Source organism: Bradysia coprophila, unplaced genomic scaffold (assembly GCF_014529535.1).
Source record: "Bradysia coprophila strain Holo2 unplaced genomic scaffold, BU_Bcop_v1 contig_200, whole genome shotgun sequence".
Taxonomy (NCBI): Eukaryota; Metazoa; Arthropoda; class Insecta; order Diptera; family Sciaridae; genus Bradysia; species Bradysia coprophila.
The window spans coordinates 537,242-552,856 of record NW_023503464.1 but is presented as its reverse complement, the minus strand read 5'-3'; the positions used below and the strand labels follow the sequence as shown (position 1 = coordinate 552,856).

The 15,615-nt window shown below is 39.4% G+C and overlaps 1 protein-coding gene across 1 annotated transcript; it reads right to left on the bottom strand.

The window, feature by feature from the left end:
- Positions 1-15,615, bottom strand: LOC119075312 (myosin-VIIa-like). The gene is made up of 26 exons (XM_037181726.1): positions 15,406-15,615; positions 12,883-13,020; positions 12,694-12,816; positions 10,854-11,151; positions 10,477-10,781; positions 9,539-10,004; positions 9,428-9,477; positions 9,094-9,370; positions 8,794-9,032; positions 8,592-8,728; positions 7,796-8,522; positions 4,443-4,619; positions 4,034-4,380; positions 3,768-3,972; positions 3,374-3,589; positions 3,023-3,319; positions 2,794-2,940; positions 2,572-2,730; positions 2,304-2,501; positions 1,910-2,241; positions 1,691-1,853; positions 1,264-1,629; positions 1,056-1,196; positions 904-991; positions 324-823; positions 1-252 (listed from the first exon to the last, which is right to left on the bottom strand). Exons 1-26 carry the CDS (start codon positions 15,424-15,426, stop codon positions 61-63), a joined length of 6,309 nt encoding a protein of 2,102 aa, XP_037037621.1. The 5' UTR covers positions 15,427-15,615; the 3' UTR covers positions 1-60.

Here is a 15,615-nt window from a genome sequence, read left to right as displayed (position 1 = left end):
GTACAAACTATTATTAAATTTTATTCAAAATCGTCATCTCGAACACACTTAGCGCCCAATTCAAATGCCAGTTTGTTTCTGAGATCTCATGTATCGAATATAGGACGACAACAGGTCATCCATTTTGTAGCCTTGTGTCGTTTCGCACAATAGTTTCGAGGCTCCCATCATGTTTCCGAAACGGATGTGGAAGTAAGTGTTGCCCGAGCTCCAGAAATTCAATTTCGAAAACTCGTACGTTTCGATCGTAACCTGAGGAAGTAGACAAATTTTGTAGCCACTGAACGACCAGTTACTTTACAGACGAGGAAAGAACATTTTACCCTCTTTTCGGGATCGATGACATTGAATCCATTCCTGTTGATTGCAATCAATATCGTTTCCGGTAAATTTTTATCGGTCGCCTGCTTCACCACAAAGAACGTCGAACCGAATGTTGGATAGGTGCTGATCAATTTCAAAAATTCTAATTTCGATTGATCCTCATCCATGTCAACGTGAGTGTTGTACACGCTAGAAATTAACTTTTTCCATTCATCCGGCTTGGCCATGTGGATCACATCTTCCGGCAGTATTTGCGGCAGAACGGTGTGAATTTGCTGCTGTAGCGGCACGGAATTTTTGCCGAATTGAATGCGATACAACAAAGCGCCGAATTTCATGGCATCCGTTTTCGAGACTTTGTAGTATCCGTTGAGGAACTTGGGAACTTCTTGCGGGAAATAGAATATTAAATCGGCGTTCCGATCCTTGCCGGGTACGGTATTGATCCAGAGTTTCTTCATGAAGAACAATTGGTAGTTGCACTGGATTTGTTGGTCACCTAGGAGGAGAATTTAGATTTTTGGAATTGGTAGATCTGTTCGAGCTCTCAAGGCTTGTTTGGAAGGCATAGACACTCACTCGTTCGATTTGGCATCGTTTCTTTCATCCAGTCCACAAGTTCGTAAATGAAATCGAAAATGAATTGCTCTTCCGGGACTGAGAACGCCTACGGAAGAATCAGTTACCAGTTACACATCCACTATCCATTCAAACTTCACATCAAACGTTACCTTATCGAGAATCTTAACGAACAAGCTGAATCCCTCGCTCGATTTCAGTTCGAGACGCTTGGAAATCGACTCAATCAAATGTTTTGCCTTCGTAGACGATTCAATTTCGAAAGCCTCGTCCGTATCATCAGGGAAGTAGATCTGCAATTTGAAATGACGTTGATCAACAACATCTACTACTCCCAGCAAGGGACTGCGCAATGCCTACCTTATGATAAATCTGCATGGTTCGGTACTTAATGGCTTCCACCTCAATGATGTACGGTGGATGTTGTCTCTCGCCAATTCTGATTGTCTTCTGCAGTCGATTGAGTGATTCAACGGCCAAGTCATTGTGTCTGGTCTTGAGGAATTCCAGGAGTTCTTTGAGTAAGGCAGGAGTCGGTAACATTACACCAGTTGCCAACCACATTAGTTCCCATCCCCTTTCTTCGCTAATCTGAATGCGATTATCGGTCAGCTGCTTCATAATCTGGCAATAGACCTCATCGCGGAGCATTTCATTTTTCTGGGCTGGTTCGAATATCAGGTCGGTGTTGATTTTGGACTTTCCACTCGGTAAATCACCCATGTACTACAACATTGGATTCGCATTAGAACAGACAAGGCTTTAACAGTCGTAAATCGGTCAATACTTTTAGGATGAGGCTGAATATTGCCACGGCTTGTTCGAACGGTTCTTTGACTCTCTGAAGCTTTTGCAAAAGTGGAGCTTTTATTGGTTCCCTTGTGTGGCGCCAGAGTTCCTCTTGTGTAGTTCGTCGAGCTGGCATCATTGTTGACGATCGGCGTGGGGCTCTAAGTTATTCACAGTTGAGAAACAGTGAATGGAAACAATGGAAATTCAAACTTACTCGATATGAGCGCGGAAGTTCTCGTTCGCATAACGCCTCAAGTTGTGCATCTTCTGACGTTGCAGTGTATTGTAATTTGGAGCAGCATGCTTACGCGGCTGCACAGCTCCATCTTTGAAAAGTTTTACAATTTTCTTACGCGGAGGACTCAGTGACGGTAGAACGTACACCACGTCGGTTGGAAATTCGCCAACCTTACCGTTGCATTCACCACGACACCATGTACTCTGAGGAGACATTACAATTTCGCCGTTTGTTCCCGCTTCGAACGTAATCAAATCTCCCTTCGCCAACTTAAGATATGACTCGGAGTTCTCAGGATGCGTGTAGTCCTTGAGGTTGAGAGGATTTGATGAGAATTCATTTTCTTCTTTAATTTCATTTGGAGTGTTACCTGAACGACAACGGCGTAAATCGAATTTTTCTTGATGGTGTCCATAATTAGCATTATCAATTCGACCACCTCGACGGCCTCGTAGCACTTGAATACGAAATCCTCTTTTTGCACGGTGTTGATGATGAGATCATCGATGTTGGTCTCGTCGTTTTCTTCACGCGATATGGAGAGGATCTCAGCGAACGTTAATTCGAGCTTGAAATAGAAATTGACATAAAGGCAGTCAGTTCATCCGTTGCTAACGCTAGTTTCCAAAAATGATTACCAGAATTTCTTCCTGTTCGCTGATTAAAAACATGCCAGTCCAATTCACACCGATGATAACATTTTTCGTGGACAATTGGGGACCACTGGACTGAACCGATTCAAAGAAGCGCGAGAACATCATCGGCCAATTTAATTGAGCGAAGATGACAATGTCTTCCTAAATGATTAACACAATTCGGTGTGACGACCATGAACGGTTTTTTTAAAATCGACGACAAACCTTAGCTGCTATTCGTGGTGCTCTATCTTTTACATATTGGTTTTGCTGGAACGCCTCCCTGATCAGTTTCCTCCATTTGTCTTCCAGAGTTACGCTGTTCTGAATTAGATCCTTCGGTATGTAGTCCATCAGCACCTTCTGTAGCACCTGTACACGTAATTGATCGAATCAGTCAGGGGTACCATGAATAATCAATTTTCTCCGCCTTTCAATGATCCCTTTCACCTACCTCATCGTTCATTTCCGCTCCATATTCAGCATAATATCTCAACGCCCCCAACACTGCAATATCTTTGTCCGATTTGCAACGGTACTCTCCATAGTTTATTCCTTGCACCACTTGTCGGTAAATCAATTCTGTTGCCACTGTATCACCAGCTGGATTGTACCACGGAGCGAACATTTCCTTGCGGAAAAATAATTTCCACGGGGCGTTCCGTTCGTTACCGCCTTGCTCCTTTGCATATTGTTCACAATTCGATATTGCATCCATGATGTGCTCCCTGCCGCTTCCAATGGACATTACCTAAAATCGATTTGTTACTCGAGAAGCTCATTTGGTAGGATGGAAGTTAGGAACCTTATCGAAAAGTTTCACGTAAATCGAGAACCCGAAGGTGTCAACTATGCCAAGATTGGCAGCAATTTGTGAAACAACTTCCCGAGCTGTCGATGCTGAATCGACTTCAATCGGCCGGCTAGACCCATCCATGAATGTGATGTTTAGGTAAATTGGAGCTTTCGTCCTTGTAGTTTGCAATTCAAGCCAGGATGGTGGCTGTGTTCTCAGGCCATTCTGGTTAATAACAAAAATTATTTACGCTTCCACTCCTTCCTTGGCCGATGGGCGATGCCCAAATGGCTTTTTGATTTTTGAATGAATGAAGGGCAATCAAGAGCTTTTTACAAATTGACTTCATACAACGCCCGAAGGGCTTTCTTCAGCCAGTCCGGCACATCAGTCCTTTACATACCTTGAGAGTTCTAAAAAGCCGCTCTTCACAATACGGAGCAAACAACTCCGGTCCACTTTTCAGGAATGCTCGTAGGTATTGCTTGAATCGATCGGACGGCGGGAAGCATCCGACGCAGAGTGACAGTAAAATCCATCCCTTCGCGTATGAAGTGTGATGAGGATTGTTCGATAACTGTTTGCAAATTTGGCAGTAAATCTCGTCCCTGCAATCGAGAACAGTTTCAGCATTTCAAGATTCGTATCAACCGAACGTAATCGGCCAACCTTAAAGCCGGTTTCAATATTCCGTGCCCGATTATGAAATGTAATTTTTCTAAATTACCGCTCCTCGAACTCAACCAATTCTGATAGTACACCATTTCCTCTCGGTCATTCTCGGCCAATTTGCGTAACTCCTGCGGCAGTTTTGACTTCCTTTTCAACGTTTTTTGAATCAATTTCTGATGATCAGACTGATTCAGTAGCTCTTCTTGTAGAGCTTTCGATTTGGCTTTGCCAATTGTCGTGTTGAGTCGTTGCATCACCGACACTCGTCTGGTGTCCTCGTCATCCTCGTCGTATTTCGCTTCGGCTATATCGCCCATAAACCGTAGAATGGTAATCCAAATTGCCTGTGTGATATTTTGGGGTGTGAATGAATCAACGGAACATTTATGCGTTAAGTGAAGGTAACCTGTGCGGATATCTGATCGGCAGTAGACGATAAGTCCAATAGGGCACATTTCAGCTGCCGCTTACTGAATTGATATGACTGATTTCCAGCAAAGTAGGTGGCGGCATACTTTTGGAAATTGAATTCCGATAAATCTTCTTGAGTATGTTCAGATTGCGGGATGCCTATAAATTCCTCCTGAAAAATACGAACTATTTATACAATCTTCGTTCAATGAAACGTTTCAATTAACATTGATTTTCGGATCCGGCTCTCATCTTCAGTAATTCGTGAAAGTGATTCTAAACTAAGTGGGTCGGTAAGAGTAGCGGAAAACTAGTATGAAATATATGTACATCTGGAGAAGAGTAGGGAGTACCGAAAATTTTTGATTAAAATATTTATTGCAGCAGCAACCATTGAAAAGACGATCTCGGTAATTATTCTTTTATGCAACAGCTGTTTTCGTGACTTTATTCTTTAAAAATCTCAGAATTCTTGCAAATTTTTACAATTTCCAGAAATTCTTCACAAAATTGTAAACTGAACTTTCATGCTAAAAAAAATTCTTGCAAATTCTTGGAATTCTTGAAAATTCTCAGAATTATCGAGAAAAAAATCCTAAACTGGGACCTGCTTTCATGCCTAATTTCTAGTCAGCAGATCAGTTATCCAGAAAAGATTTACTTACAATATTTTTCGACCTGTAATTGCAATCGAGTTAAGTCTCGAAATCGACGATTTTTGCAACGTATGTAATTTATGAACAACACCCCAACTCCTAGGCTAAAAGAACTTAACAAAAATCATGTAACTAGATTCAAGAAGAACATCTCGCCATCATATTACCCCGTTTATAAAGGCTACAGTAAAGTCACTGAATCTGCTACTTCTATTGCTTACAATTTGCTATAAGAAAGCAGCAGCTCTTGCTTATCGCTTACTTTTGTTTTCGGTGTCGCTAACAGATGACCAACTGTTTTTTCTTGTTATTTACCAAGGTAAATATATGGGCGGATGTAATGTCATTCAGACACGCGGCTAAGCACAATAGTTCGATGCTAATGACACCTTTTTTTGAAATGGTTGACTATGATTCACTTGGGTACTATACAAAATGTTGTGCCTATCATAAAACAGATGGCCCAGGTTTCTAAGCAATTTTGTGTTTTTAAAGGGGGAGAGATGGCGTTTATAGCAAACTTTCGTGCCACTGTACATCTGATTCGGTTACATATGACATTACCTCCGCCCATATATTTACCTTGTTATAATGCCTCTTAAGAGGCACCGGTACTTTGCTGAAAAGCATACATTAGGGCGATTTTTAAATACTGGATTTTAAATTACTTTTGATGATATCTTTCAAAATTATCGATAATATCAATCGAAAGAAGTTATCGATTAATCATATCGTTATCGATAATTTAATAATTATCAAAATATCGAAACTCGATAATTATCAAAATATCGATATCGATAATTATCGATAATCATTAGCATTATCGCCCATGCCTATGCATGGTCGTGATTGCGGTCGTACCTTAAAAAAAGGATTCTTGTGAAGAGTATCATCGAAATAAAATGCGAAACACACAATTGTGGGCTACAATTTTAGCTAAGCATCATGCCTCTTAAGAGCAATGGACTCTTTGCAAATTTTTTAACCTACATTTAGGCGGAAAAATATTAGTTTTTGATGGTTTCTTTGAACCAAAACCTTTTTTTAAACCATTTAAGCATGCAAAAATGAGTTACTTTTAAAGGAAAAATTGGTTTGTGGGTGATTTATGGAATCTCTGCGGGTTTCTCCAAATAGGTTAAGGTTTGACTCACAGACCAATTTTTCCTTTAAAATTTTTACATTGTTGCGTACTTGAATGGTTTTACTTAAAAAAAAATGGTTCACGGAATTCAGCGAAAAACGAATATTTTTCCGCCTAAATGTACAATTTTGCAAAGAATCCATTGCAGACGTTTCGTATTTCATTTCGATTATAACTTTTACAAAAATACATTTTTTCTTACGACTACAGTAACCGCCACAAGTGTGTTAACTTTCAATAAAAAATAGATTTAGTTGAGACAGTGTAGGCTTTTCCAAGGTATATATATAGTGGGGAGGTAATGCCATTCATAACAGAATCATATTCAACCATTTAAAAAAAAGATGCATTGAACTTATATACTAGGCCGGATGACATTGACATCTCCAACGAAATCTACATTGGGCATCCATTCCATGTTGATTTCATATGACTTTTTCCAAGGTAAATATGCTGTGGAGGTGATGCCATATGACCGAATCAGATGTGCGGTGGCACGAAAGTTCGATAACAACGCCATCACCTCCCTTCGACAAAAACAAAACATGAAATGGAGACTTAAGTAAATCATACTCAACCATTTAAAAAAAAGATGTCAGGGGCCGTTCATAAATTACGTAACGCAAGAGGGGGGAGGGGGGGGTATGAGGCAAGCGTTACGGTTCTAACAAAATTGGGTCAAACTTGACCCTTTTAGCGTTACAGACCCGGGGGGGGGGTCTGAAAAATGTTGATTTTTGCGTTACGTAATTTATGAACGGCCCCTCAGCGGTATCGAACTAATGTGCTACACAAGACGTCTGGGTGGCACTACCTCCACACTATATTTACCTTGACTTTTTCTCGCTTCAAGAGTGAGCGCGGTCATTCAATTTGCGAGTACGAAGTTTGGTGAAAGAACTGCAAAATGTTTGACTATGTGACGGGAGTACACAATATCTCTCTTTCTCTCTCTTTATCTCTCTGCGCTTTGGATGTTCAAACGCGACCATAATTTCACCTTATCAATGCGGACGGAATGCAAGCAATGTTGATAATAAGAATTCGGAGAAATGATAACAGAGCGGATGGAGCAGCGCCATCTATTATCATTTCTCTATTAGAATTTCAAAAGCGTATTATTTGGATGAATGAAAACCACAATGTTTGTTCTTATGTTTAAACAGAAGTGTATTATGTTTTATGTACAATGTAAATGTGAAATGTCTTCAAAGTTTTATCGCTTATCTTTCGATTTTAAATTTACTTAGAGGAGTGTGTGTGATGAAAATCGTTCGCGTAATAATTTGGTCATTTTTGGTCTATTTAAAGAGGGATCACGGCAGTGGGATCTGTCTATTAGATTGAGATTTGGCAGTGAAGAAAATCTTCGAAAGAAGTGTCGAATGTAAGTATAATGGAAGCATAGTCAAGTGATATTATGCCCACAAAATGGCCTCACAGTCTCGACTCGTATGTGTAAAAATTTACAGGCCTAGACAGCAGTTTGCTCGGAACTTTTTTCTTAATTTTATAGTGTTGCTCAAAGCTACTAATCATTTTGCTTACTCCGTTCAATTTCTTCGGTTTCGGCAACAGTTCTGGCGACGTTGACGTATGTTTCAAGAAATCGAACACATCGTCAATCACTCGATTATTCTCCTCAATGTTAATATTGTGATCGATCGGCTCCGCTTTCGGTTGGTTGCGCACATCAAATTCGTGGGACAGTTCGGCAAACCGGGCCATAAAGTTAACCTTTGCATCGTCCGCCCAATTCGGATTGCCCGCTTGTCTGAATTGTTTTTCCTCCGTCTTTCGCAACAGCAACAATTCCTGCAACCGAGCCGACTTTTCGGCGATTCTGCCCTTTACACGCTTTCTCGTCAAATAGCCACGACAATGCGCCTGTATGGCAACCATATTCTTGCGCGTCTGTGAATACTTGTAGGCCAACTGACGCGATTGAATGCAGGCCTGGAGTCGATGGATTCCTTTGCGCATGACAAGAAAATCGCGACGATAGCCTCGTCCACGCCAATTCTTTTGTATCATAATTGCAGCGTTTCTGTGTCGTTCCAACCATCGTTTGAATATCACTCGTCGGAAGCCGCGCTGTAGTATCAGAACGTATTTCAAGTAGATCCGTGTTCGTTCCTCTTCCAGGTAAATGTCATGAGCATCCTTCAGAAATACTTTAGTCTCACCGAACTGGTAGTCGGGCATGTTCTTCAGCACATGGTTGCATATGCTCTTCGTCGCATCTTTGCAATTGGCCTTGTGCGCCGGACCGATTCTGTGGAGAGAAATCGAAATGTAGTGCCTCTTCTAGACTAGGCTGAGCCTTAACCCTAACGAAACTTACCCAATTCCTAAATGGCGGTAACGTTCGACAAAGTCTTTATAATTGTGTCGTATGGGATATCCTGCCCGGCGTATCCGAGCCGTCTCCATCATTCCTGAGTATCTAAGCTGTCGAACACAGAGGTCCTTGTCGAATTTCTGCAAATAAAATCATGGTCAATAACGGCCAGACGCTCCCCCTTCGTCTTTCTTTGTCCACTTACATTTGGCTTCTTATCTTCGTTGGGCTTAATGCATCGAATGAAGAACGGGTGACACGCTGACAACGTTTTGATCAACAGATCCAATGAGGTACGAAACTGAGCGGATAATGTGACCGATTTTTTGCTAGTGTCGACGGTACTGTCGTTTGCGAACAGGCTGAGTAGAAATTGGTTTGACGATGTGGCGACGAGTTCTTTCAAGTCGGTATTGACTGAGTCTCTGTTCTTTTCAAGAAAACCTAAAAATTTGCAATCTATGAGAGAATCTGCACGACATCGATCCCAACACGCCGAGCTTACCATTCGGATTGTAGAACACCACCCCAGCAAAGTGCTGAATGCCGAAATTGGACGTTTGGTCGGATTTCGGTTTTAGATAAATATTTTTGGTGCTATGCGTCGAGTGCAGCTTAGACAACATGGTCGAATCGGATCCCTTCGGAAATTTAGATTCTTCGTCGATCAGAGCCATTATGTTCAAAGATTTGATGCCAATCATGTCCAGCACGTCTTGGTTGTCCACGAAAGTGATGTGCTGCCAGTTGATACCTTCTTTGGTGTATTCTTCTTGTTCCATCTGGAGTAAGTGGTCAGTTTAATGAATGGGTGAGAAATGAATTTTTGGTTTGCATACCTTGAAGATGTGCTTTACGAAGAACTGCTGCAGACTTTCGTTGGCGTAATCTGAAAGGAGATTTTCGGTTAATCGATTAATTGGTCCGCTGGAATACAATTCGCTTCCTACTAATGCACAGCTGCTCAAAACTATTGTTGGTAAAATTCTCAAATCCAAAGATATCCAGCACTCCAATCGACACTCGGTGTCTCATTCCGTTGGATTTGAAAATTGTGTCATTGATCTTGTTCACGATCATAACGAATATCCGTCCGTAAATGGCTTTCACAAACGCATCTCTAGCTTCCAACGCATGCTCCTTCGATATCGACGAAACCACTCGTTCGCCGTGAGCGAAAATCGTTTTCCGTGTTAATGCGTCGCACAGCGAACTTTTCGGCACGCCCAGCAGGGTGGCAATACGTGATGCATTTGCGCTATCATTTATTTCCGTTGCGTCGATGTTCTGAACGACAATGCCTTTGTACTTTAGATTGCCAAAATGTAGGAGTGCTCCGAGCAATCGGAATATTTCCCACATTTCGTTGTCCGAGAACGATAGCACTTTCATGGCTGCTTTCAGTTCAGCGAATTCCTGTGCGAAAAGTTTGCTCGATTTTAGTTACAACAATGGTTTCGATTCTGAGTTTTGATTAGGAGTGAAGTGACAGACTGTGATGGAATAGAAAGAAGGAGCAGACTGAACATACTGAGCAATGAACAAAGTGCCAACTAAGTTTTGCGTTACTCTACCAAGCATAATCTCCATTCATCCTTGTCACCCTATGTACCCTTTAATGCAATCGAACCCGAGAAAACGTATTTTGTTCGGCAGTGGCCTTTCATTGATTGACCGTACTTAAAGGGTCACTGAACCTTCTTACCAGCGATAAATTTGCAGACGAAACGATAAGGTCGACACTTGTGGGACTTATCTTTTCTCACACGAATAACGTCTATGTGTGCACTTTGAAGACCCACACAGATATCATCTTCAGACAAAATGTGAACTTCCTTACCCGATCGATCTCCTAATTCAACAGTCGACAAATTCAACGAGTACTCACCATGACCTCATTCCTATTATCACATGCCAGAACTCCTCCTCCAACTAAGTAGCTATACTTCGACGCATCTTCCAGCTCTAACCGTCGTTTTTCATCCTTACTCAAACCAGCCAGCATCGAATAGAAAATGTGATAATTTCGTTCACCGCGATTCTGCGAAACGATTCTCGACTTCTCCAACAGATACTGGTCGATCTTCGCTCCGTGTATGACTCCCTTCCGGCTGAAGTGGATGTCAATGTACTTTCCAAATCTGGAACTGTTATCGTTTCGGATGGTCTTGGCATTACCGAACGCTTCCATGACTAGAATTTGCAATGAGAAAAGAAATTGATAACGGCGGCTCTATTCACCCATATTCGCTTTGGTATACTTGCCTGGATTGGCATCGATTATCTGCTGTTCGATCCACGAATGCTTGCCACTGATCGCGGCCAAATATTGCAAAATCAATTTTGTGCTCTCCGTTTTACCCGCACCGGATTCACCGCTGATAACGATGCATTGATCAACATTTTCGCGTAATATTTCCTGAAAAGCGCTATCACCAATCGCAAATATGTGCGGTGGCAGGTCGCCAATTTTTCTATTCCGATAATTTGTTATCTCATTGTTGGTGTAAATAGGAAGAATTTCGTATGGATTAATGGCTACCAACATGCTGCCGGTGTATGTCTGAAATAACAAAATTACGAGGAACATGTGTGTGGAAAATGGTGTAGCAAATTATTGCACGGTGTGGTATGTGCGGTAATTTATTCAGGTGTTTGTGGAGATTACAGACATGACAAAAGAAATTCGATTTTTTTTATTGTTTTGTTGCAGATTAGATAAAGCTATAAAAAAGAGGTTTGATGCGTCATTGTGGTAAGTTCCTAATTAAGATAGCCGTTATCGGCGACATGTTTTGTGTTGACTGTTTATTTTTGAAGTGAAAAAAATGAACTCAACTTCACGTAGAACTCGATTAATGGGTTAATGGTTTGCAATTCAGAAAAAAAATCTCTTGCGATGGAACAGGAAATATGCAAGATATAGTGTGCTCAGTATAAGGGGATTCCACCGCGTTGATCAGTGAAGTTGAGGCTTCCGAATCTGTACGCCTGTAACGTCAACTCTGACAGTATTCAGTGAATGAATTTCAGTATTTTTTTTCGAAAATTTTCAGGAATTTTCAACAATTTCAGGAATTTTGAAGATTTTAGGAATTTTTAAGAAATTCAGGAATTTTAAGAATTTTCATAAAATTTCGAAATTTTCAAGAATTTTCACGAATTTTAAATGCGTTTTTTTACAATTTCATTACTTCATTAAAAAGTTTTCAAGAATTTTCCTCTGAATTTTCAGTAACTTTTAAGGTTTTCAGGAATTGTCAAGAATCAATTTCACGAAAATAGGTTCTGATTCATTACGTGGGTGTAACAATCCTCAATAGTTGCATTTAATCGATTATTTATTGTGAACCGACAGGAGTAACAAATTCATCAAAGCAATGAATCCTAGGTAATGAAGAATTTCACAGTGTAACAAGTTTTGTTAAAGCGTTCTCCTGAGTGGAACGAAGGGCCTAGAGTGGTAAATACTACCGAATTGATTCTCGACAGTATATGATCATTATCGACTATTTACACATTGAGATGTCATTGGAAATGAAATGTGTGCTGGAATTGAAATTATCGCTATTTTCCTAGACTTTGTGAAGTCTGACGTTAGAAAATCTAGAAAATTCGAACAAAGTTTCTGGAATAAAGATGACATTAGGGTATTTTCCAGTGAATGTATTTGGGAAATCATTTTACCATATTTTTTAGGAAAAGTAAGGAAAATTTAGGAAAATGTGCGAAAATTCTAGAAAAAATACTTTCCCAAAACCAGTTGTTGTCATTTTTGCTAATTGAAACTGTCGCAGACGGATGATTACTGAATCTAGCACTTCTAGATATTCAGAACAGATTGGAACACAATCTTTTACTTCATTAGTTTGATCAAAACCGTGCGTTGGTTTGGTATTTATAAGACCACACTGCTCAAGCCAATCGTTTACTTTTATCATCACTATCGAATCGATAACAGATGACATTGCTATTTGAGAAAGCTGCCTTGCTTTTATTGGCGATTCTTACTAATTTTGAGTTAAAAGAAACAGTGCATGGATGCAGCCGCAGTGTCTAATTCTAAAAATAGTTTTAAATCAAAGAGAACCCACAAATCACTTACATAAATCTGCTTCTTCATGTACCGCAAATGTAGATTTCTCAAAATTGCAAATTCTTGTAGATCCCCCAATGTTATCATATCATCGACACCCCGCTGTGAAGTGATGTGCATATTTTTGATGACCTGCAATTTGTCGTTCGTTGCTGCATTGAACTTTAATTGGTTTTTTGTTAATAACATTGGATTTACCTGATCCGATGGTATCCAATACTCTTTTCCCTCATCGTCCCGCACAAGGATTTTGTTCTTTTCCGTGCGAACGGCTTGGCCACCAATCGGTATCGCAAATTCATCTTTTGAGAGTGAATTGATCCAGACCCATTCGCCCTGTAATTGGTTCAGAATTTATTATCTTTAATAATTCAAAAGAGAGAAAAGAAAAGAAAGATAGAGGTTTGCTATAATCTGTTTGTCAAAACTACATACTAAGCAAGCACGTACTTGCTTTAACCATCATACTTTTGATACACTTCCCATCGATTAATATAAAAGTATTCGAAGCAGGTCATAATGTAGTAGCTCGATAGCGTGGTGTAATGTAGAGTGGTGTAGAGTAGTAATAGTTATTTAAATGCTTTTTTAGCGAATGAGAGGTGCTGAAATCGAATTCGCTAAAAAAGCCTTTTAACTAGCACTACTCAGGAACTACATGCTACAATCGTCGATAACTGTACTTTCCATCTTTCAAGCATTTCTTTCGACGCCCTCAGCATGTAATTATATTTTACTCGCTATACCCCTGGGAAACTCGTTTCTTTCACGGACACTAACGTTAAAACCCGGGGCCTTCGCGAGTAAAACATTATAAATGCTAGGTGGTAAATTTTTACTTTGACTTATGGGACTATACCCCTTGCCTTCGGCTAGGGCTACAAACCTCTCACTCGTCAAAATAAAAATTTCCCAACTAGAATGTAATGTACTATTTCATGTGTCGGGGCCGAAAATGAGGGAGTTTTGAGATTTTTCTCTGGTTTCCGATCCCTTACATCAAAATTTTTTGAGTATCTGTTTTGGACGATTGATTTTAGGCACTTTCAACTCGCGAAATTGCCTAAAAACAATCGTCCAAAACAGATACAAAATAACTATTACGTGACTAGGAATAAAAGGATGAAAAGTAGAGATTTTCGTGTGTTTATTGTGTGTTTTTTCTTAATTTTTTAACATTTTCTTGATTTTCGAAAATTTTCTTGATTTTTCTAAAATTTTATTTGATTTTCTCTAAAAAGTTTTCTTAAACATAGGCAGTGGCTCATAGGGTTGATGAGATAGAAAGTTTATTTTCTTTAAGATAGACATAAATCGTTAAGATAGGTAAAGTAGTAGAAATCATCTGAGGCAAATTCACGCAGAGATTTCACCGAATCTGACTGTAGGGGAACGTTTTGATCGGGAACATCCATATTTTCCACCCTTCGAGATGTTTTGATCTCACTCTCATATTAAAACGACATTTGTGACATGACATACCTCTAAATATAGAGTCAGACACGTCGAAGGAAACGAAATTAATTGATCGGTTTATTATCAGTTAAAAGTTAGTCAATTACTGTGACCACAAGACTGTCATATCAGCGGATTATTTAGATGTATCGACTTAGATTGAGGCAAGAGATTTTCTTTTGAAAACAATCTGTTTTCTTGACAGAGTTCCGCTGATATATTTGGATCGTCTGTGTTATCAAGTGCAAACGAGTAAGCCTTAGACATTTTGGCGAAATGAAAATTTATTATGGTTCGTCAGTGTGACTGAAAAGTAGTGACTTTTTCCAGGTTTTCTTGAATCTTCCCACATTTTCCATAGTTTTTCAAAACAAAAAGTTTCGTAAAAATGTGGAAAAATGTTTTCTTGAATTTTCCTACATTTTCCTTACAGTCAAAGGCAGTCAATTTTCAGCATAAATTTGCTTCAGCTGTTTTTCAGCTGATCCATACAAACAATCACAACCGTTTATACGTCTTTCAACCGTATGAACAAGGAAAACCAGTTTTGATTTTATGTGTGGATCAGCTGAAAAACAGCTGAAGCAAATTTATGCTGAAAATTGACTGCCTTTGACTGTAATTTAAAAAAAAAAAATCCGGAAAAATATAGGAAAATGCTAGAAAATGTTGAACAATTTTCCTACATTTTCCTGAATTTTCCAAAAAAAAACTTTTTTCTGGAAAAATGTGGGAAAATACTGGAAAATATATGAAAATTCTGGAAAACGAGGACAATTAAAAGAAAATGTTTTCCCAAAAAAGTTACTGCTCAAAAATATCACTAAAATTCACTGAATTCGATTGTTTTCATATAAATTCGTCATCGCACTGCATCGAAACATTTGAAAAAACAAAAACCTCAGGTAAACTTTAATTAGCTTGTCATACAATCGCATAGAAAAATCTACGAGCTTATCGCTCTCAATTAAAGAAAAAAAAAATTCAATTCAATTCTGGTATAATCATCGATAGCGAACGTTATTAATGACGAAATCAAGATAATTTTCATTTTATTATTTCCAAGTTATATCACATTGTCGCCTTCCTTTGTCTTATTGGTATCGAATCGAAAACGGTGCGTATGTGGAGTGAAACACAATATACACGGATGTAGTTTACACTCACACATAGACACAAATTGGAAATAATTTCAGGCCACTATCTCATCACCATCACCATAGTTGTGAGTAATGCAACAAATATTTTCTCAAGTTTAATCCTTACGTGATCTCGACTAGGCGACATAGTTAGGCCGTCGATGAATTATTTTTCTGTGCGTGAGGCCAGTCTGGTTGAATGACCAAACTCAATGTAACAATTTACGATAAATTGATTGATCCGATGATTTTATTAAAATTTAAAATGTTTTAAAAACACCAATTCCGTATAGCAATGCACGAATTGCTGGTCTCGCGTAAACTGGCCAAATCGACA